Genomic DNA, 26,753 nt, shown 5'->3' on the forward strand with positions numbered 1-26,753 from the left:
AATAAGAGAACAAAAAGAAAATAAATAATTTTTTTAAAAATGTAAAACCTTACTCACATCACATTGACACTTTATGCAAGATTCAGGCGCCAGACCCATTACTAATTTTAGGCAATTTCTTTTGAAAACATAGGACTGCTTCCCGTTTCACTGAAAGCATTTAATAATTACCTTACACAAAGCAAAAAGTGGGTATAAGATCTGAATTGCTTAAAAGACGTAAAAAAAGTAAAAATAAAATGCTAACAGGAGTTTATTTTGAGATTGCTAATGTTTAAGTGCACCGTTTCACGTGCTCTAAAACATATTCTGGAAAATGTAGACTGCATACTTGTAAGCCATCCAGCTTGCAAGGCATTCTGGGATATTCATCCTCCTTCCATTTGTTTTCCTCCGGATCAAACGTCAGAATAGAGTCGCTGTAGTGGCCGTTGTAACACAGACCACCGAGCACCATGATTTGTTTGTCCAGCACAGCCACGCCGTGGCCACTCCTGCCAATGGGCATCGACGCCAAGATCGTCCATTGATCCATTTCAGGATCGTAAACTTCTGTGGAGGGGCATCCTTGGGATTCAAAAGATGCTCTTAATATAACACACACACCACCAAACACATACAGTTTGCCATTGTAGGATAACATCTTGTGAAAGCATCTAGCGTAGTTCATTTTGCACTTGTTCTCCCAACAGTTTGAGAGCACCTGTGTTCTTCTGGTCCTCTGTTCCACAGTCCCTTCTTTACTTGGGTCAAAAACACAAACCTGCTTAGAAGTTGAAGACGACGTAATCCCACCAGTGATGAACAATTTATTGTTGAGAACTGTACCCTCATGACCATACTTGTTTACTGGATAAGGATCCACAAATTCCCATTTGTTTTCTATGATATCGTAACGCTCTGTAGAAAAAAAGGTCTCATCTCTAGTCCTCCCAGCTACAGCATAAATATACCGCCCAATAACACCTACTGCAAACTCTGACCGAGGAACGGACATATCAGACATTCGCACCCAGCTGTTTTGTCGTGGGTCATATCTGAAGACTTTGGACGAAGCATGAAATTCTCCATCTGGGCCCAGTTCTTCTCCTCCAAGTAAGAAAACAAAGTTGTTGACAATAGCAAGGCAGTCAGGTCGCAGAGGTACAAGAGGACCTTCTAGCTCCCACCATACCCGCGGTTTGTGCAAAAGGAGGATTTTGCTGTTGACCATGCTATGTCCAATCATCCCTCGGAATACTGCAGTCTGAGGTTTAGCAGAGCGAATGTGATTGGATTTCATTTCGATTAAGGGTTGTTCACTTACATTGTGAAAGTAATTTAGTGCCTGCTCAACCTCATGCCTCAGCTGACGCGAGTATCGGTAAAATTCAGATGTTTTCACCTGTGAACAGAACAGAAAATATGTAAAAAAAAATATATATAAATAATAATAGATAAGATCTATGGTAAACTAAATGTCATTTTATATGCAATGCCCACGTTCTACAAAATGGGCCAGTAGACTAGTTTACAATACACTGTTCCTGGTGATGACCTCTTTTCTTAATTCTGGACAAATGAATACAACTATAGTAATAAGAAAAGTGCTAATAACATTAAACTGTATACAAGAAATGATTGACCACCACAAACACACAAAGATCCTGGTAGTTCTCAGTGACACCAGTAGGAAAGAAGTGTTGATTTTAAACCTAAGCCACTATGCATGTGGAATATGCAGTCTGAGACCTTCTACACTGCTTTATCTGCCAACAAACAGGGCTACCTCCATGTCTAATCATTTTACTTAGGCTGTGTAACCTGGGTTATATACAAAAACTAGTTCCCTAAATATTTGTAGAAAATAAAATAAATAAATAGAGTGAGCCTATATTTGTCTTAACTCAATAGCAGCAGCAACCACACATATTCTAGATACAAACACAGAACGTAAAATGTCTGATGTAATTACTCTTCTTAACAAAATAAAATATGTAAAATTGTACATGTAGGCCAATACTGAGAGCGTTTATTCAAATACAGCATTAGTGCCAACAAAAGCATCAATGAGTATTTCAACCTCCTGTTTTATGCATGTCTCTACTAGGGATTCCAATCCTGGGACCATTTTTGAAATTCCTGCTTTCCACCCCCTCCCCCCTTCTGTCTTTCCCAAGCCCTCTCCTCTGTCCTCTGTGCTGTCCATCCCTCTTACTCCCCTCAGTCTTCCCTGCTATCCACCCCCCTTCCTTCCCTTACCCCCACTGTCCATCCCACTTCTTCCCCCTGGTCCCCTTTCTGTCCTTGCCCCAACACTCTTCTGTCCTTCCTACTATCCACAACTCCACACTCCCTCTTTCTCCCTGCTGTCCACAACTCTACACACTCTGTCCCCTCTGCTGTTCACCACAGTGGCAGGGATTGGTATCTGCTATTTATTATGGTTGCAGAATAATGGCATAACTTAGTCCCAGCATAACAATATACAGTAGGTAACCACATCCGCTATAAAAGGAGTTTGTTTTTGGTATCTGATCACAGCTGTATTAGTATCCGGTGTTTGCACAAGAAATTAAACATTGGCATAACTTTATGCAGTGCTTCATGGTTTCTCAAAGTGCAGTTAGCATTATAGGACTTACTATATGGAACAACCACTGGATAAATCTTTCCCAAATGCAATTATAGCCACGAATATTAAAACTAGAAAGATATATTGCATGGTCATACACAATATAAGCACAGACATACGACAGGAGCAAGAGCAATGAAAGGCATCTAATGGTTCCCGTATTTAATGGAACAAAATACCAATGTCTACAGTATCTCAGTTAAGTTTCTGCCCTATAAATAACATTGGTGACGATGCCCAGTTTTACCAGTCAGGTGGCATCCCCAATTGGAGGCTATGGGCCATGTTTAGCATCAACCTGGAGACTATGGTAGACCATTAGTGTGTGCAGGTATACAAATCAATATTACATAAAAATAATGTGACCATTTACCACCCTGCTGCTAACATTTTATTTGTTATCTAGTGCTTAGAAAACATACAGGCTGCATGTTCATGAATATTTGTGTAGCTCACAAAAACAGCTACACTTATTGAGGAAATTACCTGTAAACTTGAAAATTAAAATGAACTTTTTCTTAAAATACTTCATGGCAAGAAATAGAGACAAGAAATTAAAAAAATAGAAATACAAAAATAAAATTTTGGCAACTCTGAAAAACGTACCAAGTTGTCCTGAAAAACAGACAGTAGTGGTAGGAATATTGGGCTAACATAGCATTTGTAGGAAAATAACTTAATGGCAAATATTTGGCTTTCAAACTCCATGGTAGCCATCACAAATGGGAAATACCGGTGTAGATTTATTATTATTATCGTTTATTTATATGGCGCCACAATTGTTCTGCAGCGCCTTATAAAGTACATAAACAAATAGATTGATTTACAGTGACTTACAGTACAGTACAATACATTACAGGACATGGATAATATACATTGCTACATTCACGACCATAACACCCAGATAAGCAACAATGCAAAGCAATCAAGTGTTAGGTGCCCTGGTAGAGAGTAAGAAGTAGATGAAGGTAAAGTAAGGAGATGCACAAGAGGGTAGAGGGCCCTGCTCATAGGAGCTTACATTCTAAGGATTTATAAAAAATAGTACAAGTAATTTGTAACAAAAGAGATTGACCGCATCCACACTGAACAGCCGCACAAAATCACACACATAGAAGATAATAGGCTCGATGCAGAACTGACCCAACATAGTGTTTCTGGAGCCAAATGCCTCTACCCATGCGCTCCTTTTCATAGTTATAATCAGGTAGAACTTACATAAAAGTATATAATTTGTGCAAATGATACAACTGGATAGAGGCTTATTTAGGCTCCCGTCCAATTCTACAAATCTTGAGGTTACGTTGGCATGCCTATACCAAACTGTGCACAGTCACAGATCTTTTTCGCACTTTGGGTCACAAGTGGACACGTATGATCCTACATCACACGTTCTTGCATATGCAGCGCAAAAACACACAATATGCTTTAAAACATGTGTATGCACAACTTCGCATCAGCCCCCATGTCTGGTAAAGATATGAATAAGTCCAGGAGGTTACCACTGCCCTTAACCTAATCCGTTCCAATTGTAAGCCTGTACAATTACATCAATCTTGCAAGAGTATTTTTGGATCAAGCACGTCATTGAGATCCTACAGAAAGGACAAAAAGATATATGGGAAAAAAAGCAGCTTATTGGTATACTATGTGTGCAAATGTAAGCTGCCTATGGGGTGGAGACCTTGGAAGTGGTTCCCACACTTCCAAACAATTCGACATATACAACACAATTAGGAAACTTCTCCATTGGCGCTATCTAATCCAGCTGATATTTCGTCCCTTGATACAGTATGACAGATGTCCTCCTCGTATTTTCAAAAGGAACTTAATCTGATTATTTAAAGGTATACCTAAAAAAAATAAAATGCATACGGTGCAGTAATGTCTCATACAATGGGAAGATGTGATGATATTCCTATACCAAGTAAACAAATCATGGGCTAAATGCAAGCCAGCGCTGCTGTGGGAATACAGGAGTGTATGTCCGTATTTTTACAGCTTGGTTTAGCCTTTAACATGCTTGCTGCTTTAAAAATATGGGCATACTTGCATGTATTCCCACAGCAGCACCGGCTCGCAGTCTATTACATTTAGCTCCATATGTGCAACACCTCCATGTGTCAATCTTCAACCAGTCCCCCTTATGGAAATGCAGAACGGCACCACAAAGAGAAGAATAATAATAATAATAATCTTTGTCCTCCCTCCTCTTGGCTCTGTGTATAACCAAAACAAAGGATACATTGCATAGTGTAATACTTTAATATAAAATATTATCATCAACAAATATATATATATATATATATATATATACAAAAAGGTTAAAATGACAATCAATGTGGATGCATCCTCACAGTAGTAAGGTAAAGCAATTACTGGCTCCCTTGGATAAATGGGCATGTAATAGTTCAGGACACCACGAAGTCCCAGGTCACCTCCTGGCTCAGCCTCAGTTCTCCACCCGATCTCCGCCACCACTACAAGGCAGTCCACTTGGTGAAGGAATGACATCACATCTTCCCATTGTATTAGAAGTTACTGCACCATATGCATTTTATTTCTTTTGGAGGGATTCCTTTGGAGAATCAGATAAAATGCTTTTGAAAATATGAGGGTGCTTGTCACACTATCAGGAACGCAACAATTTCTTAAAAATGTTTTAGACATATACGCCGGGAAATAAATTTGGAAGTGGAGACGGTGGGACTTGCCAAGTGGCATTCCACATTCCCTAACATACCCCTATCCACCATTCTAAAATCTTTTGTTAGACTTAATAAGCAATTCATTCCGGCTTCATACGCTGAAATGCAATATAAATTATTGCATCGCGCCTATTTCACACCCAAATTAAGACTCATCACAGGTACTTGTTTTAAATGTGGTCAACCTGGTGCGGATCTAATGCATTGTATGTGGCACTGTGCGGAGGTACAGAGGTTCTGGTCCTTAGTACACACATATATATCCACCAAGTTGGGAATTATTTTTGAACTAACACCCGAGTGGGCTATGTGGGATATTGTACCATCATCTGGGTCGTCCTGTCACCCTGGGGGTGCCCGTCTATTACTAGCAAAGATTGCAGCAGCTGCGAAAAAAACAATATTATCTCAATGGATATCCACTGACACTTTAACGCTCAGTCTTTTACAACCTAGAATTACATACCTATCTAATATGGATTGGCTAGAACTATCCCTTAATAAAGACAAGGAAGCAGAGAAGTTCTTTAATATTTGGCTTCCATATGTTCACACATTAACACCTCAGGTTAAAGACACGCTTCGAGCTGCAGTTCAACTTACAGCCTGGTATAATGAAGAAACCTTGTCTTCAGGTGAACCACCATTTTAATTCCTGTATTGATACGTTCCTCATGGATCCATTGTATTGCACATTACTGTTGTGGTCCTATTGATGTCTTGTCATTTTCTGACCAACATGTTATATTGTTTATTGCGGTTTTACAATAAAAATGTTTTAAAAAAAATATATATATATATGTTTTAGACAGCGCCAGTAGGGAGGTTTCCTAATTGTGTTGTATAGGACAAAGTTAATCTTCCTTAACTCATTTTGGAAAGGTACACAGACATTGCCCTAACCAGATCCATAGCTGGTCAATGTTTTTCTTTTTTGTTGGTTGTAGACAATAAGAAGGCAAATTTTCTGATATCAAAAGTAGAAACTTAAAAGAATAAAAGTAAATAAATTACATTATAGGAGTATATAGGTCACACACTGGACGGGCAGTCATAACTGCGACCAAAAACACCAAACACTGAAAGGGATCAGATGCTCAAATGTCCAATGTGATATTATGAAGAAAATCCGGAATTTGTAGAATCGTAGCCAGTCAGGATGAACAAATTTTGCATAATAGAATGAATGTCTAATCCATAAGTAAATAGTGGCATAATTTTAATTTTCTAGCTTTTAGCAAGTACATCAATTTCTTTTTCAGAGACTTCCTTGCTTAATGGCCATGCAATGTCAACACACTCAAATACAAGGCATTTGGATTAAGTTGTAAAATTGATCCGCAATGGCAGATGTCAAAATAGTTCCAGTAGAATTCCCAAAGTCCATGGAAACTGGTGGTGGGGCTAAAATGGAAGCACGGATATGACTTCCACTGCTTTGCTCTCTAACATCCTTGATCTTGCTTGGGTAACGAAAGGAAAAGGAGGGAACACATACCCTCATTAGAAGTTCCATTTAAAATCAACACCATCTATTGTTTTTGTTCTGGTGCCCTGTGATGGAAATAAAATGGAGTTACCTTGTTGTTTGAGGTTGTGGCTATAAAGTCTATTACTGTACTAAAATTTTTTTTTACCTGGATGGACTTGGTTTCGACAGAATCTGTTATGTTGTTATCTTTGCCTGCTACAATGAATGCAGAGAGGGATTTCAAATTATTTACTGTCCATGTCGTAACTGATACTACCCAATTAGGATTCTGCTTTTGGTGACACCTTGAAGGTTTAAGACGACAACTATTGTCCAGTTCTTTGTGTAGAGAAGATGAAAATGCTAAATCGCACGCCACACTGGCCTCATTTCCAGAATATTTGTGTGCAGGCAATTTTCATTCGTTGCCAAACGCCTAGTATCACTTCTGAAAGTATGAGGGCTCCCAGCCTTTAACGCTGGAGTCTGATGTGCACAATCCAGTCTAGTTCTGAGAGGGAAGCACCCTGATCTCTTAGACTTCCAATTGTCCAAAAAAAATCTCTGGGATAGAGGCAGGATGAAAGAATGAGTACTAGATTGAGACACTGGATTGAAATCCCACAGATCGATTATGTCAAGTTCTCTCATATGCCACCTTGCCCAAGAAAGAATGCCTATAGTGGATGGGAACAGTTTCTTACTGGCAGCAATACCGGAGACTGAAGCAGATAAACTAGATGCTTTGGACAAAGATTCTGTCTCTTTTGCAGTGTTTACTTTTAGCCCCGAAGAATTGTAATGAAGGAAGTAGATGGCTCTTTACTATTCTAATTATTTAATCATGTACTTGAAAAAAAAGTAATTGTTTGGACTCTTCTGTGTGCCAACTTTACGATTACAAGAACATTTTCAAGACAGGCCATACCAAGAGCGGGCACCAGAGTGCTTTGGTGAAGGTCCTTGGAGAGCCAGACAGTGCAAATGGCAGCCAAGCACAAATAATTTGACAAAATGATAAGAAAGTGGACATACACACCTTATAGAACTATTCGCGTAAGGCTCCTTTCTTTATGGCCTGGACAATGGACAGTACAGTTTCCATGTGGAAATATTTGGCATAAATTGACTGACATACCTCAGATTCAGAATTATTCAAAAGCTCCCTGATGCTTTTTGTCAATCAGGAAAATCTTGGAATAAAAACATGAGCCATCTGTGTCACTTGTTCAGGACAAATTAATTTCAAGAGAGCTTGTAGACTGTTCTAAAATACCTCCTATAGTCACTGGAGAGGATTAACTCAGGTTTTCACTAAAATACTTCCTCTAGGTAAAGAGTGAAATTCCATTTGATGCCCTTGGTTGATGATGTGGTGAACCCATTGAGCTTAAGGGGGTGATCATCAATGTCTCTAAATATATTGAAATCCTGCCACTCACAGGATTCCATGTAAGATGGTATAGACAAGTCATTGCCATTTCATCTTGGATGTCATTTCGCCACCTCAAACTTAATATTTCCAAATCAGAATTATTTATATTTACACCGGCCAATAGTAGTTAACAACCTAATATCTCTATCATTGTTGATAACTCGACAATCCACCCTACCCCACAAGCTCGCTGCCTAGGTGTCATCCTTGACTCGGAACGGTCCTTTGTTTCCCACATTCAATCTGTCTCAAAATAATGCTACATAAATCTAAAAAAAACAACCAAAATTCGACCATATCTTACACATTACACTGCAAAAACTCTAATCCATGCACTCATTCTTTTCCGCATTGAAATTTCCCAAAAACTGGCTGCTGGCTCTCACCACTATAATCCATTATGAATGCAGCTGCGAGGCTGACCTTCCTCACCAAACATGCATTAACTGCTGTTCCACTCTGTCAGTCCCTCCATTTATTACCGGTTTTACACCGTATTCCATACAATATACTTTTACTTACACATAAGGCTATTAACCAAACCACACCAACATAAATCTCTTCACTCATATCAAAATATCTCCCAACCTGACCTCTCTGCTCAGCACAAGATCTGTGTCTCTCATCCACATGCATTACTTGCTCCCATTAATGGTTACAGGACTTTCTTCGGGATGCACCTACGCTATGGAATGCCCTTCCTCGCACAATAATACTTTCCTCTAGTCTCCAACCTTTCAAGCGTTCCCTGAAAACTCACCTCTTCAGACAAGCTCATCAGATTCCAGAACCACCCACGTAACCTTCCATATCTAATTACATCCCCTCTCACAGTCCACACATAACTTCACATTTTTCTTTCTTTCACATCCTCCTGACTTTTGGCCAACATCCTCTGTGTGACTGGCAGCCCACCAAGAACCTCTGCAATCTGGCTGGACCAATATCCAATATGTAGCACCTATCCTTGTGTATCAATGCCTATTTCCCTATAGATTGTAAGCTTGCGAGCAGGGCCTTCCTACCTCTGTGTCTGTCTGTTATTACCCAGTTTTGTTCTATTAATGTTTCCAATTGTGAAGTGCAACAAAATATGTTGCGCTATATAAGAAACTTATTAAACAATTGCTAGAGCTTTGGCCATGACTTACCATCTTTCTTCTTGAAGGATCAAAAAGGTGTAGATTTACAAAATCTTCTAAAAAAATGAAAAGTGGAGGTGATGCCATAGCAGCCAATCAGATTTTAGCTATCATTTCTCTATTGCATTCTAATAAATGATCACCTGATTCTATAGGCAACACTTCCAATTTTCATTCTTAGAGTCTTTAGTAAACCTACCCAAAAAGACTATTTAAATATAGTTCCACCAAATTGCTGATAATACTGCATTCCTGGCTGATAGCGCTGTGATTCAGACATGTTGTCGCAAAGATGATGAAGGAAAACTTCTATTTCTCTTATCTTGCAATAAAGTATAATGTTCATTTCCAAAGATTTCTTGTATCTTCAAGTCCAGTTATTCCCCCGCCAAAAAACAAACCAACCAAAAACAGAAGTTTAGTTAAACGATTCTGGGTCTGCCACCGACTGCAGCTACCATAGAGCTGCCATTTGGTTACTACTCTGCTAGAGACACTTCTGAATGAGAAAGTCCATCCAGTAAAGCTTCACAATCAATTCCTACTTGCATCATTCAGTACTTCTAAATAAAACACACGGTACTTATTTTCTCTTGCGTGTCCTTATGAAGGATCTCTGCCCATAGTTTAAGTGCTCTGGAGACTGAATCCAGTCACATTGTACTTAGGTACAGTTCTTGAAAATCATGAAGTTTGCTAAAGCAGCTTTCCATTTTCCTATCTGCAAGATTCTTTAATGGACCTCCATCTTTTAATACAATGTCTACCAAAGCTAGTCCTTATACACACCAACAGTTCATGTTTTCTTAAATCATGCCCAGGTTACTCATTCTACTTCGCTGTAAATATTTAATCCTACCTATTTCCACAGACAGAAGTCTTTCAAACATGAGCAACATATGAAATCCTTTTCTGATTGAATATTTTTCTTTGTAGACCAGCTGGTTATGGCTGCATCAATTTTTGTCATAGTCATTTAACACTATTTACAAACTACTTCCTCCTCAAAGTGATAAGTACACGTTATGGGATATATTATATAAGACGTCGCTTCTTGGCGGGTTGGAGCTGAAGAAGTGGCCGAGGCTGACATTTCATCTTTCCCAATGGTTTTGTTGATATGTTTAGGTAAAACATTCATAACTTTAGGATTCAATCCTGGCTCACTGCATGACTCACAAGAGAATCCACCTGCAGGACCTATATCCACTCTTATTGCTCTGGGTCTCCTCTAACATGTATATTAATGAAGGTCTGCAGTGACATCTCCCAGGAAATTAATTGTTTAATTTTTCAGGAGGCAGAGTTGAGATACAAGCCAAACACAAAGGTCCCACATAATAATTAGATAAAGGGGTTGGGTATGGGAGCCCAGCGGCCGGGATGCCGCCGGTCTTAATACCGAACGTGGCATCCGGTGAGAATCCCGACTACTTTACGTAAGTAACCTAACACTAACCCCTACCTCATACTTATCCCTAACCTCCTCTCCCAGTGCATAAACCTAACTTCCACGCTCCAAAAACCTAACCCTCCCCTCTTAGTGCCTAACACTATCCCTCCCCCTAAACCCCAATACTTACTTTCGGTATGCCGGCGCCGGTAGTTTGACAGTCGGCATCCCGCACTCCAGATGCAGACTACATCCCAGATAAAGCTTCATAACATGTTGCGTGCACGCACACACACACACACACACACGAGTTTAACTAGTTCTCTTCCCTTCCAAGAGTACAGAGAAGAGAAATATTGTGAACAAACCTGTGCTACAACTAACTTTCCCATGAAGCACTCATAGGAAGGGGCTTACCTAGGAAGGAAGTGCCCCCACTAAATACATTCCAAGGGTGTTTCTTTTTTCCTGTCTACTCAGCTAAGGCGTTAATTACTTTTTCATATTTTATGGTGTCGTCAGAAAATGGGTTAACTAAATTAGAACTTAAATTATATTCCTTGAAATACAACAGGGTAGCCACCTTGAATGGGTTACCACTTTAGCCAGCTGAGTAGAAACTCCTGGGAGGTATACAGCCCACCTCCTTGTTTCCTTCTGTGTCTTTGAGAAACTTTCCAAACTGCCCTACAAAATCAGACAACACTGGTGGGAATATCTTTCCTTGTAGAGTGTTTCAAGGAAAACGTATATAATGTTAATAATGATCATTTCCTTTTCATACTCCATGGCAGCTATCACAAATGGGACATGTCCAAGCATATATTAAAGCATGAAAAAAAAAAAACAACAACAACAACAACCCAGCAACAAGATTTGAAGCCTTTTCCTCCCAATCTGAGCATCCACAGAATCTCACATCCAGAATATAATGTAGATAAGGGAAGAAGAGATGCCCTACATAAATCATCTGTGTGAGCCTGAGTGCAGCATGCCCAGGATGGTAACAGCCCCTGTGGAATGAGCCTTTATTACTTCTAGCACCTTACCAGGGTTCCCCTTGTAAGCCTGCATAATGACACTCTTGAACAAATACAGTGGGGCAAAAAAGTATTTGGACAGCCACCGATTGTGCAAGTTGTTGCACTTTAAAAGATGAGAGAGGTCTGTAATTTCCTTTATAGGTAAACTTTAACTGTGAGACCGAATCAGAACAAAAAAATTCGGGAAATCACATTGTATGATTTTTAAACAATTTATTTGTATATTCTTGTGGAAAAATAATATTTGGACAATCAAAAAGTTAAACTCAATACTTTGTAAAGTAACCTCGGTTGGCAATTAGAGGTCAAACTTTTCCTGTAGTTCTTGACCAGGTTTGCACACACTGCAGCAGGCATTTTGGCCCACTCTTCAATGCAGATCTTCTCTAGAGGTGTCATGTTTTGGGGCTGTCACCGGGCAACATGGACTTTCAATTCCCTCCACAGATTTTCTTTTGGGTTGAGGTCTGGAGACTGGCTAGGCCAATCTAGGACCTTGAAATGCTTCTTACGGAGCCACTCCTTAGTTGCCCGGGTGGTGTGTTTGGGGGTCATTGTCATGCTGGAAAACCCAGCCACGTTGCATCTTCAATGCCCTTACTGAGGGAAGGAGGTTTTTCCCCCAAAATGTCACGATACATGTCCCCATTCAGCCGCTCCGTAATACGGATCAGTCGTCCTGTCCCTTTGTAGAAAAGCATCCCCAAAGCATGAGGTTTCCACCCCCATGCTTCACAGTGGGTATGGTGTTTTGGGATGCCACTCATCATTCTTCTCCCTCCAAACACGGCATGTGGAGTTTATACCAAAAAGTTCTATTTTGGTCTCATCTGACCACATGACATTCTCCCAATCCTCCTCTGGATCATCCAGATGGTCACAGGCAAACTTTAGACGGCCCTGAACATGTGCTGGCTTAAGCAGGGGGACCTCTCGGGTGCTGCAGGATTTGAATCCATGATGACGTAGTGTGTTACTAATGGTAACCTTTGTGACTGTGGTCCCAGCTCTCTTGAGGTCATTGACCAGGTCACCCCGTGTAGTTCTGGGCTGATCCCTCACCGTTCTCAAGACCATTGATACCACACGAGGTGAGATCTTGCATGGAGTCCCTTGTTGAGGGAGATTGTCAGTGATCTTGTATTTCTTCCATTTTTTAATAATTGCGCCAACAGTTGATCTCTTCTCACCAAGCTGCTTGCCTATTGTCGAGTAGCTCATCCCAGCCTTTTTTGCCCCACTGTATATGATCAGTCTTCTTGAACTCTTTGTTCTGGAGAAGTAAATAACTTTAGGCCAGGATATTAAAAAGGTTCTTTATAAAAGAAAAAAAAAAAAGAAAAAAAAAAAAAAGTGATTCACAAATTCCTGATTCATAGGAAAAGAACAAACTAACTTTGGTAAGAATCAGGTATTAATCTGCAGTCCCACTTTAAGCACATAGGGATCCACACCCCTGATTATGTCGCAGGTATTGCAATGAAAACGGTTAGGCTCGAATGTTAGGCTATTTAATATTGCTTTATATCATCATAGCCAGAGCTTGGAATTGAACAGCATTGTTACTATGGAAGGACCGATAAAACGCACAACACACTACTAACCGGGGAGACGGATTTCGTGGCGTAAGGAAAGTTTACAGGACTGTATACCGCACTATACTAGCGACAAGACACCAACGGGACCATACAATCTGGTGTTATATGCTCGTTATATATTCTTTGGTGGGACCGGTTGTTCCATGAGAGCTACAAATCGCCACTAATCTGGAACTCTTGCCGAAGTAGAAGCGAAAACACGTGCATCAACGCTGCTGACACACAACCATTATTGCCTCTATTGCTTAAACCTCGGCTGCTCTAAATTGAATTACATAATACATCCACAAGGAATAATGTTTGTCTGGTCTACAACATAGTTGCTAATATGAACGTCTGGACATTGAGATTTCAAACTTTTTTGATAATATCAGCTTGATGGAATTCAGTCTTCATATGGTACGTGGCAATATAAATCAACCCATATAGTCGCTTGTGAGATGTTGTGAATATGAAGCAAATTTTTAAGCTGGGTACACACTATACCAGACCTGGCTAACCTGTGGCTCTCCTGCCATTGTGAAACTAAAAGTCCCAGCATGCCCAGATACAGTATTGCCATTAGAGAATGCGAAAACTGTGGCAGGGCATGCTGGGATGTGTAGTTTCACAACAGATGGAGAGCCACAGGTTAGCCAGGTCTGCACTATACGATGTGTGACCCAGCAACGGTGCAATGCAATGTAACGACATATAAAGTGCACCGTACAGAGGGCCTGATTCAGAGCCGGACGCTATTTGCGAACGGTCGTTCAGAAAAAGGGTCCGGCTATTTAAATTGAGCGCTCGCTCTTTGCGGTCTGTTGACGCCTCTATGTCTGAGTGACCGAACGAAACATGCACTAGCTATTTTGTAAAGACGCCCCCTGGCCGTTCGCATCATACGTCATCTCCGCTATTTATTAGATTAATCGAGTACATCGAAAGGCGTCTGAACTGCTCGCAGTGCTTGTGGTAGATTTTACTTCAGGCTAAAAGACAACCAAGTGACGTGGTCGATGACGCTGCTTTGTTAATTATGCACACCCATTAAATGCCCGTTTTGACCGTTTGGCACGCCTGCGTTCGGATCTCCACTCCCCGTTTTCAAGCACCTTCCTGTTACCACCCACAAACGCCTCATTCAGTCACTCAAATTAGCAGGCCCTCGCTGTTTTGCGAGCACACGATTTCCGACCACAATGACTGGTTGGCGCATGCGCATTACAACCCATACGCATATGTGCGAACATCGCTCGGAGCGAGCGGCCGCTTACGAGCGGCTCTGAATCAGGCCCAGACTGCACAATCTGGTGTAACTGCAGCACAATGTTCATTGTATGTACAACACAATGTCATTCTATGCAGAAAAGCAGATAGGACGATGCAGTGAATGACTGTGCGGGTGTACACACTTTGCAGGAGTACAATATATTGTTCCAATCCGGGCTATATATATCGTATAGTGTGAACCTAGCTTTAAATGTAGAAAAAAAAAAACAATATTTTATATGAGTTTTTTTTTTTTTTACTTAAATTAAAAAAAAAAATGTAATATAAAAGTTTTTTGCTGGAATAATTGTATACACACACCAACATCTAAAATATCTCTCCCACACAAATAGCAAATAAAGGAAAGGAGTCACACTATACTTTTACTGTCTCTGCTGACTATGGTGTAAACCCAGTTGTGAAGGTTGACATGAAGTTTGAAAAGGAATTCCCCCCCCCCCCCCCCAATAAATAACCGCTTAGTGATAAGCAACATAATACATTTCAGGAGCCATACATTACCCTTACTCACAGTAGATAGTTAAACTACAATTAACCAAAGGAAGCAACATCTATCTGTAATAACATATCAGCAGGCCTTTTTAACAAGTGTTACAAGCTATTAATAAATACATTTGGCAAAGCAGGAAGGAGCCTTGGGGCCGCATGCTACCCTAAAAATTGTGAAATTTTATTTTAATAATTATCTTTCATTAACAAGGGTGCCACATCGCTGTGCAGTATCAGTCAGTGGGGAAAACCAGCTGTACATAAAGCAAGGAGATTAAATAAAAAGTACACACAACAAAGCAGTTCACATCCCTGCTGCGTCTTTGGACGCATTTGGAAATTAATCTAAGGGCAGGAGGGGTCTAAGGTTAACAAAGCATCCTGCCGGCATTGCAGACTCAGCATCGGATCATCTGTGAGGCCATCAGCCATCTGACTAACCCTGAGATTACTCAGATTGGCCATCGCAGCTCAGTAGCCAGGCCAGGAAGTCTGTGTTAGAAGAAACACACCTTGGCCTCGCCACTACCAGAAAAAGGAAAACTTAACCATGTGTTCCGGAACGGAGGCCAGCACTGCCCCAAGCATCTATGCAACCGCATCACCCTTATCTGTGTGTTTGGTTATATAGCCATCATAATTATACGCGCTCTTGACAAACTCACTAAGCATACATGTGGTTACCCCATTGCCACACAGTTACGTCCATTCAAGCAGACGCACTCTGAATTACTGATAGAGGTGTACGTTCAGCTACAGAGCATGCAATAAGAAATGCAAGACTCTGAAATGGCCCAATGTCATATGTGAGGCAAGTATTCAAGCAGATACATGCACAGGCCTACGCTCCGTCTATCAAGAAAGTTCTACAATAAAGCATTCGCAATCATAATCTGTCCATCTAAGGTCTATGTTCTTGCTCATGTTCAATTTATAAATATAGAGCAAACAGATTTTGATTGTATTAGTTCTCAAACTAGACACTCATTGGGAGGGTGGAACGTAAAGCTGGGTATATATTAAGCTATACTGTACGATGTATCATTCTGACGCAGATCGGAAGAATATATCGAATGGATCATGCAGCGTGTATATCCGTTTGCACGTGCACAATGATGGTTCATCGCATCATCCCAATTGCCGTGTTGCACAGCAGATGGGACGACCAAATGCTGCTACATGAGGCATGGAACGTCACATCACGTCGTCGTACACCGCATAGTCAACTGGGTACTCATCATAGAGTGTACCCAGCTTAAGGTTTATAACAGTAACCTCCAGGGGATATGTAATATAATAGTAAACGATTGATCCAAAATCACTGTCATTTATTACAGTTCTGTATGTGAACGAGCTCATTAGGATAATTCTTAAAAGCCATTTATAGATTTTTACATTTAATCTGCTAATTCTGTCCTGTGCACTTTATAATCAGACACTTTTCTGTTCATTCTCAGCCCTAACTAATGGCGCATACACACGGTCAGATTTGTCAGATGAACGATTTGAATGATCTGAACGATTTGACGAACGCTTTGAACTATGAACGATTTTTGACTGCATTAAAATGACTGAAATCGCCAAATCCGACTGCAAACACATCAGATGTCAGATATCGTTATCTGACCATCGGGAACTCGCATCGTTCAGACATGTCGGATATGTCAGATTTTCCTTCAGATATGAACGATTTTTTAAATTTTTATTCTGAAGAAAAGATCTGAAGAAAAATCTGACCGTGTGTATGCACCATTAGTTGCGCTGAAATGTTTAAGTTAGGTATCTGCTGCCTGCGAGAGTATGGCTTCAGCTGCACACTCAATGCAGACATCAGCACACAAATGCCGCCACATTGCAAGAAGTTATACTAGTGTTCATTCTAGCACCCTGCACCTGTCACAACCCATGCAGTTCCTCTTTCCTGCCTTGGGTGTCGCTCTCTGCTCTGGTGCTTCTAGCACACTCAGGTAATGCAACACACTGCTGAGATACAGACAAGAGTGTGCAAGAGGCACCAGAGCAGAGAGCGACACCCCAGGCAGGAAAGAGGAACTGCACAGGGTTGTGACATGTGCAGGGTGCTAGAATGAACACTAAAGGTGCCCATCCACTAGACTATTAAGTTGAGCGACTGAACGATAACGATTGTTCAATTGTTTGCAAAAATATCTAAAATGACCAGCGATGCGCGCGCCCGCTGGTCGTTTAGACATCTATCATCGTGGAAACATGCTGGTCAACCTGATTACATCAGGTTGAGCATGTTTGCAGATAATTGATGAGCCTGCACTGAACGACTGCTCGTTCAGTGTAGGCTCATCACAGACTGACAAACGACTGCAGTCGTTTTCATGTCTGCTAGTGGATGGGCACATTAACACATTTTATAAACACCACTGGTAGGGATCCACGGTTCATGTAAGCTACAAGATAACAATGCACTATAGCAGAGATAAGGACCCAGTTCACACAACAGTACATGATCACAAAGGTCATGGTATTGAACTAGCCAAATAAATCTACAGGAAAAGAGTTACAAACTTTTAAAGTTTTCCAATAGTTCTAAATGTAAATGCTGATAGATTGTACTAATGCTTACACATCTTTGCTGCAGTTGTGCCAAAAAGCCCCTCTCGGAGTGCCAGGTAACAGGAAACTCTGCTAGCACAAGGCGTTTTTTTTTTTGCCGAACATGAGTTTAAGTCGCAATGCGATGTGACTAGAACGCAACAGCAAACTATGCTGATCAATTTGTTAGTATACAGATTCAGAGACTCATGAGACACCTGTATATCTGTGTGCGACTAAGTGCTACAATGTAACGGCCGCAGCTTTTTTCATTCCAAGTTCCATTGTGGTTCGTACACAGACATACAAGTGTCACATAAGAAGTTATTCAGCAGAGTCTGTGGGACACCTGAAACCTAACTAGGTAAATAGAAAAAAATTATGAAATAAATCAGCTATGTCTAAGGACAAATTTAGATCTTTATAATTGGTAAAAATAATAAAAAAAATTCAATATACAAACATCATTGGCCAATGAAACACATAAAAAATGTACAATGTACTATAATAAGTAGCCAATCAATGTCAATAACCATAACAGCAGCATGGAACACCTGCTACAACACTAAACCAGTATACATATATTTGGTGGTCCCTTTTTGCAGTGCCGGTGGCTTTATTCCTGGTATACGTATTCAGCAGAGTCTGCTGGTGCCTCCTAGTTCCATTGCAATTTAGATACGCTTTCTGCAAAAAAAAAAAAAGGAAAAGAAAAAAAAGACATCTGATGCTAGCAGATTTACATGGGACCTGGCAGCTCACTCATGCCAAGCAAATCACACTGCGTGGCATATTGAGCCTAGATATATGCGGACACATCTGTATAAAGCATTACCTATATCAAGAGTACACAATTAGGTACAGTATAAATTGTTTCGGTCTACACACAATTTCTTAGCACTTTTGCAGCACACGGTACAAATAAAGATGATTAGGTTTTAGCAGATGAAATATCTGTCAGTGCAGAATAGAGAAGCAAATACTTGGAAGATATTTGCAAACCTCTTATTGAAAAGAACTAGTATTTTAGGTCGTCAAAAAATAGTGATGACTACATTTTGTGATATATGCATGACAGAGGAGCGCCTGTTTTATTAAAAGCTGTATATATTTATTTGTAACATCTTTTTAAACCATTTCCAAAGTTCTGTCAGTTTGCTTCCCCTAGCGCTATTTGTGGCACGTTGCCCAGGTAACGATCAGTATGTAGCGAATTTGACAATGTGAAGCCGCTATCCCTCCACCATGTTTCAGGTAGGGGAGGACACAACTTTATTTAATACTAAAGAAAGATAAACAGAACAGTTTACTGCAGTGTTGGTTTCTGCCCAATTGCTTCAGTTGCTTAGAAAATTAAAATTTGGGACAAAAACTGCCCAAGCAGATTCGATGTGGGACAAAAACTGCCCAAGCAGATTTGATATGTGGTTTACAGTTAAACAGAATTGACAAATCTCCAGCTAGGTGGCTTAGGGAAGAACCGACCACCAAAATACAGTCTACTTGAATTTCAGGTGTTTGTTCTTTCTGTGGCAACTTTTTGAAGAATTGGACCAAGCACTAATGGTGAGATATTACAGACAGCTGGCACAATACGCAGTAGAAGACTCACCTAAAACATTTAATGCTGGGAATTTTGGTAAGGGTGATAATAACAAACATAAGTACAGAAATGACTTTGGTGGAAAAGACTAGCCAGGTCATTGGAAAGAAAAACAAAACTAACAAACAAAAGAAACCATAAAAGGTGAAAGACGTTACAGTAACAGAAAAAAATAAAAAAAATGGTAGTTTTAAGGCGGGTATCCACTTCTAGATATACAAACGAGAGCACGATTACGACATTGCTGTTGTGCTCTCGTTTGTATATCTAGTGATGTGCCTAGACTGAACGTTCACTCGTTCAGTCCAGGCACATCCCTCAACCCCGCACATGCTGAACCTGACGAGATCGTCAGGTTGACCAGCATGTACGGGCGATGTTGGAAGCGACAAGCGTGAACGCGCATCGCTGGTCGCTTCCGACCACAACATACCCGATGCATGTGCGATTTGCAAGCGATTGCGCGATAACGACGTCGTTATCGTGCAATCGCTTGACTAAATCGCTAAGTGGATACCCCCCTTAAGGCTCCATACTAATCGAGAAGCGGAATTAGTTGGAGAACGCCAAGTTTATATCTATAATGAATGTTTATTTTGTAATAACGTATATAAGAGGAAAAACAAATAAATTGTATACAGAAAAAGCTAAAAGTAGATCAGTTTTTCCTCGCAGCTTCCATTGTTTTTTTGTCTCTCTTTTTCCTTTTGTAAGAGGTCTAATTATATCTCACCTAATAGTGTAGTGATGCCCTAGCTAAGTGGTGAATCCTGTCTAGTGCTTTCAAACTCACCAACCTTCTCATAGACATTGGATGGGGTCATCAAACAAAACCTGATGTTCTGAATGATGGTATCTGTGTGCCTCCAGCGTCTCCTATCATGTCGCAGCCAGGCCTGTACAGCTTCATATAGCTCTATCTCGGGGAACCGGCTCAGGCGGTCATTGTCCAGGTAGCTCTTAAGCTTCTCAAAGCTAAGGTAGGAGAGGAAGTCAGGCCTAGCCATAAGGGGAACAAAGTTTTCGAGTAGGAAGGAGTCAAGTTTCTCCTTGACACCTTCAACATCAACACTGAAATCATCCAACAGCCTCATGATCTCTGCACAGTTGTCCAGACAAATCTTGGCCATGAGGAAAGAGCAACAAAACTTTACAACTTCAGTCAGCTGCACATACATAGCGGCCTGCAGAATTTCATGAACGGTAGCCATGCTAAGGTCAATGTTACCATAGTACATGAACTGGAGGACATGGCTGAAGCCTGTGGCCGTCAATCCCTTCAGGTAGATCTTGTCCTGGTCACGTTCTCGCATGTCTGCGGTGAACATGATGCGGAAGTAGTCACTTTGCGTGGCCAGCAGGGCTTTGTGTGCCTGGAACTGGTGATCCTCTATCACAAGGGTGACATCAACCAAGAGGCCTTCTTCATATAGTGCTCTGAACCCAGCAGAGACACTACTACCATGGATTGAAGAAGAATACCCTTCCACGTCCCCAGCCATGAATCACCTAAGGAACACATTAAGACACTGGTTGATTAGGTCAACATAATCCTATGAAAACAAATCTACTGTAAGGCATATACTCCGTACAATAATTATAAAACATGACATTGCAATAAACAGTACGAGGACACAGATTCCTCCATTCAAAAAGAGAAAAAAAAAAAAAAAAACAAGGCAAGAGAAACAAAACAAAGCAATAGTAAAAATACATCAGAAACTGAATATTGATGCCCAAGTAAAACAGGTGCCTTACTTTATCATCCAGCAAAACGGATTTCAATTCTCACTCATTTGATTTATTTCATACAAACTAGGGAATACTAAGATTAAGTTATACACTAGGTTCAGGAATCTGAGTCGCACGTAATGGCAATGCAATTCTGGTTGCCCGCTGCAAACAATGTGCTAATACTACTCTGAATATGGGTGGATAGTCGCAAGTATCAATGTAACCGCCATGTCCCACTAACCCCATGCTAGGTGCAGAAGATCTGTCTGAATTTGGCACCTACCCTGCATTGCATGACTCAGAATAGCTACATGCCTACAAACACAAGCCAAAGTAGATGCGGACGCATTGTAACTTGCGTGGGACTCAGAATCAGACCTAGTTGCACAGAACCCATATTTTAAAATCGCTAAAGTAAAGTTTAAAAAATCGTGAAAAATCCACCCGCAGCAAGCACCTGCAAAATAAAAACAACTGGGGCATACTTGGGGGGTCCCTGGTGTCTATTTCGCTAGCTTTCGCATTTTTGGGGTGTTTAGCTAGTAGTGCTTTTTTGGGGGGTTGCTCTTCTTTGTTTCCCGTTTTTTTGAGGCAATTATCCTTTGGGGGACTGTCCAAAGGGTGCATAGTGGTTTCCGCAACTTTGCACCCCGTTATCGCAATTCTGCACTTTTTTCCGCCGGGTATTCATAGGCTAAACTTTTTTGCTTATCACATCGACTTTCCGCGTACGCGAAAAGTCTTCGTAATTTAATATGGCAATACTTTTTTGCGGATTCTGACTTTTCGCCGGCAATTGAATTACGGGCCATAATACTTTAGTGGGAGTTTTGGTTTTTTTTTTTGCACTAAGTATATGTTGGCTGTAACACTTACACAGAAAGGAAAGTCATGATTCAATAAACAAGTCAAAGCTTCCATAAGTAAATATAAAAACAGATGTAGGGTACAAGAGATTTCTTTTTGCTATATCATGCAATCAAATGGTATATAATCAAAAAAAAAAAAAAATTATATATTTTTATATTTTAATGCAAACTGTGTGCCCATGGTGCAAATTAAAAATTATTTACTGCAGCGCCAACATTCTGTCAAATTAAACCAGGATCTGGTATGGGATCTTTGCTTGCAATATAAATCATAGAAAAAAGTTAAATGTGAGGGGAAATTGCAAGGCTAATGATATTTATTACAATTTGTCACCAGTTTCAAAGAGTATGTGGGTCTAGTCTATGACAAAGCAAGTTCGCATGCCTAAGAAAAAAAAAAAAAAAAAAAAAACAAACCTAACAGCCAGGTGTGATTCTAGTACAGACAAAGAAAGCTAAAATTACAGAAATATGGGAATTTTTAAACCCATAGGTACTTGTATTAAGGTTTGCTGTACAGACATTAAACAAACACTTAACATCTTGAATTGCATTACAAAACCCTTATGTCACTTTATAAAATATAATGATTCAAATAGCATGCCAGTGTGATATTAACAGTTGCTGTAACAAAACTGTCATTCATTTATAAACGGCACAACTCTGACACACGTGAGATATATAGATTATGTATCTACACATAGACCTATATCAAATTTTAATGGAGGGTCAGATTACAAACGATAGGATGAAGAACTGCTCAGCAAATAACCACCAGGGATGATAAAGCTGCCATTCCCCTGAGTCTCTGCAATGACAACTCCCAGCATGCTGATAGCTAGCATGGCATGCTGGGACTAGTAGTTCCACAACATTACAGGCCGCTTTCCTCTGATCAGCGACTCCTGCATAGTACATAACAGAGCGACTATGGCTTTTGGGTAGGGTGCGGACAGTATGGGGATCTCACCTAGCAGCAGCAGCGAGCACACTGAGGGGACCGGTCCTGCACAGAGCCCTGGATGTAACATCCGGCCTTCACCTTCCACCCGCCGCCAGCGCCCTGTGCAAGCCCCGCACTCACGTGCTCATCGCATCCCGGCCACACCCGTCCGCCCGGCTCCGTTATTCCATCACCAGTCACCACCCAGACCCTATACTCCTGCCTGTGTAGCGCCCAGGCCGGGAAACAGCCCTACTACCGCCAGCGCCGGATAACGCGTCACGACGCCGCAAATCGGGATTGGTGCCTTTCCTGCATAGACCTCTCTGATTTGCTAAATTATTCCCGTTCAGCTCCGCCCTTTCCGCGTGACCCGCCGTTACCTACGTACGTGCTTTCTTTCCCTTAACAAAGATGGCAGTGGTGGCTGCAAAGCATTGGTAATGGAATAATGGTGGTAGGTGTGCTACGTCCCCTTGAAGGGCTGACGCAGGGCGGGGATGATACAGGGCAACTTGAAAATTGTGGGTTTTTTTCCTTCTCTTTTTATTTTGCCTTTTGTCTCAGGAAACTAAAATACTGATGGATATTGTTTCTTTTTATCAGTGCAATTTTTTTTTATGTGCTCAATGCTTGGACCTTGTTGGTGGTGAAGCCCTACCTCGTCATGTTTCAGATGGCTGATTCATGATACTTAAAACAAAAGTATACCCTCCAACTATACCGTTTTAGCCGGTACAGTACCGTTTTTTAATGGTATGTACCGGCAAACGGGGCTGTATCGTTTTGTACCGGGTTAGTACACTCTCCAGATTTTTTAAGCAGTGCTGCTGGGACACAGAACTCCCGCAGCGCTGCTGAGTGACAGCTGGATCATCTCTGACCTCCGTGCTTCTCTGCCTTGACCATCGCCAGCGCCGGCATACAGAACATGGAGTATAACACTTACTGCAAGTTCTAAACCAGCCAGCGCCCGATGCCTCCTGCCCCCATGGACACGCCCCTTTATATGTGGCCACACACCCCCTGTACCGGGTTCTTTCTGAAAAATGTTGGAGGGTATGAAGTATTTTAGTGAAAGCAGCACAGTTATTAACAATGTCAGTCAACCCAATTTACCGTAATTAAAAGGGAAAAAAAAACTGGCTGACATAACACAAGTTGGAAAGCGTGCATATTAAATAATTTGCTTGGACACATTCTTTTGTAGCTTAAATTATGTACATTACACCAAATGCTGTAACTACACAAATATGTCCATTAACTACCAATAGTGCCCCATTAAAGCCTCCAATATATCTTGAAAAGGCAGATATCCTGAGAGCCACATTTACTGAAAGAATAGGGGAGCCATTATACGGATGGCCATTAATGGTTGATGGTTTTGCAATCAATTGTGGAGTTCTGGTGTTTCTCCACCAATAATGGCAGATAGCCAATGGTGACACAATAAAGTTTTGTTGTTTTTTGTCACACAGCTTAGTTCCCCTCCTCCTTTTCTGATTGGCCCACCACAGTCACATGTCCCACAGTAGTGGTGCCCTTCAATTGTTTAAACCAGGGTCAAAAAGAAAACCAAGTGTAAAACATTTGCATGTGGATTCAAAATCAGTAAAGTGCATCATGCTTGGCTATTGCCATGAAAGCAGAGGCTACAGATTATGGAATCCAAGTACTAAAGGGGTTGTCAAGTCTAGATATGTCATATTCAAAGAATCAACACAAATTGTAGAAAAGCTGGAAGTTGATATGTAGAACAAGTATGTGTCACTGGATATACAGGTTGTGTCTCCCATATCCAAATATTCCGAAATACAGAATAATTTTGACATGACTGAGATAATGAAACCTTTGATTTTTGATGGTTCAATGTACACAAACTTTGTCTAAGGCACAAATTATTAAAAATATTGTATAAAATTACTTTCAGGCTTTGTGTATAAGGTGTATATGAAACAAATGAATTTCATGTATGTACACAAACTTTGCTTGAGCCACAAAATTATTGAAAATATTGTAGAAAATTACCTGCAGGCTGTGTGTATAAGGTGTATATAACACATAAATGCATTATGTGTGTATATTGGGGTCCCATTCCCAAGATATTTCATTATGATATGCAAATATTCCGTTATCCAAAATACCCCTGGTCCCAAGCATTTTGGATATGGGAGACTGAACCTGTACCAGCAGCTGGAGATAGATCTAACCCAGAGACTGGAGGTTTAGCTATAGATAAGATCTTCAAGATCAAATATTGGCAAACCACCTAAGAGGCATGATGATATGATGAGGAATTTACAAACGTGGGGCCTGATTCAGAGCTGGATGCAATGCTAATATTTTTGTAGTGATTGCTATTGCGATGACTCTCATACATAGGAATCACTCTCAAAGTTGTAATGGGGGGGTGGGGGGGTAGTTAGAAAATAACTATTTAAAAGCCATTTCAATGGTGTGCATAAATTAGCCATTGTGACAGGCCTTTTTCATGCACACACACCTATGGTGCATGAGCACGCAGAGGGATGCCGGAACCGAAGCACAGCCCCAGTCTGTCCCTGTTTACAAGTAGGGTTGGACATCGATTTCTTGAGTACATCAATATTTTTTGGTACAATATCAGCAGTATCCTGCATTGGTAAATACACTCTTAAGATATCGTCTGTATCTATTATTTGGGCCCGATATTTCCCAGCTTGATTAATATTTTAGCAGAGTAGACTACCATTATGTATCGTTCTTATTGGCATGTTTAAATAATATAGTGTTTGGCAAAGTGGAGCGTAGTGGTGAGTGTGGATGTGTAGCTCCAGCGGCAGATTGAGATGGAGAACCAGCCCGGAAAATGTCTGGAAGCAGTCCTAATGGGGGCAAGGTCTGTTGATGGGGTGGGGTCTGTGGAAGGGGGCAGGAAACTCCCTCCAGTGGAGAACAACCTATGTCCTTATTCCTGCTGTGATATTGCTTTTAATGTTCAAATATTTGATATATTACGTTTCTAATGATTGATATTAAGCCGATGCCTGGAAGTGTCAGAATTATGGGCCTGATTCAGACCCGGTCGCAAGCGCTGAGCACTCGCAACCGGGTCGATGGTGGCTCAGAGCGCATGCGCACGACGGAGCCGGCTCCGTCGTGCGCATTCGCGAGACCTGGATAGCGAAGGGCAATCCGTCGCTCCGGGTCTCGTAAAAAAGGGGGCGTGCTGTTGATGTTGAGTGACAGCACGCCCCCTTTGGTGGGCGAGCCGGGGGAGTGGCTGCCCAAACGGAGGCGTTCCCATGTGAACGCCTCCGTTTGGGGCCGGCCCCACTGACATCATGAGTGATGTCAGTGGGAGAGATTTCGGCTCTGTTAGAGCCGAAATCTCTGGGGCTTGCGGCAACGAGACCCTACTACAAGGGTCTCGGCACAAGCCCGATGGTCTTGACCATCTCCAGGAGGCCGCTCTAAAAAAAAAAATAGCCCGGCCCTGATTCAGAGCGAGCGCTCTGTCAGAGCGTCCGGCTCTGTATCAGGGCCTATGGGTCTCATTCAGACTCGCTTGCGAGCGCTGTACAGACTGCAGCTCAAGTGAAAGCTATACAGCCCTGATTGAATTTCAAACAAACACAAGCTCCAAAAGAACAAAAATAATTTTGTTCTTTATAGTATCTTATTTCTACAAAAGCCATGACCATAGGAGTCCAGGAATGGGGTCTGCATTTTACACTAGTCACAAGGACTGCAATCTACTTTGCACACTAGCCAAATAAATTGTGGTCTGTTTTTTTTTTTTACTATACTCCAAATTTGGCACCTGCTTTTTAAATTAGCTAGACATACTGGGGTCTGCTTTCTACACTAGTCACCGGAACTGGGGGTCTGC

General features: G+C 41.1%; 1 protein-coding gene across 2 annotated transcripts; it reads right to left on the reverse strand.

The window, feature by feature from the left end:
* Positions 1-237: 237 nt before the first annotated feature.
* KLHL15 (kelch like family member 15) lies at positions 238-23,194 on the reverse strand. Of its 2 annotated transcripts, none has more exons than XM_088455375.1 (3): positions 23,024-23,194; positions 20,134-20,845; positions 238-1,384 (listed from the first exon to the last, which is right to left on the reverse strand). In XM_088455375.1, exons 2-3 carry the CDS (start codon positions 20,836-20,838, stop codon positions 275-277), a joined length of 1,815 nt encoding a protein of 604 aa, XP_088311501.1. In that variant the 5' UTR covers positions 20,839-20,845; positions 23,024-23,194; the 3' UTR covers positions 238-274. The 2 variants fall into 2 exon arrangements, with proteins under 2 accessions (XP_088311501.1, XP_088311500.1); XM_088455374.1 differs by having other exon boundaries at positions 22,910-23,194.
* Positions 23,195-26,753: the final 3,559 nt, after the last annotated feature.

Source organism: Taudactylus pleione, unplaced genomic scaffold (genome assembly GCF_031769625.1).
Source record: "Taudactylus pleione unplaced genomic scaffold, aTauple2 ptg000040l, whole genome shotgun sequence".
Taxonomy (NCBI): domain Eukaryota; kingdom Metazoa; phylum Chordata; class Amphibia; order Anura; family Myobatrachidae; genus Taudactylus; species Taudactylus pleione.

What these genes read in the sequence shown, in the direction of transcription:
- KLHL15 (XM_088455375.1), bottom strand. Translation starts at nt 20,838, where the DNA reads ATGGCTGGGGACGTGGAAGGGTATTCTTCTTCAATCCATGGTAGTAGT. An exon ending in CATCCAATGTCTATGAGAAG is followed by an intron (nt 1,385 to 20,133) that starts GTTGGTGAGTTT and finishes TTCTGTTCACAG; the next exon opens with GTGAAAACATCTGAATTTTA.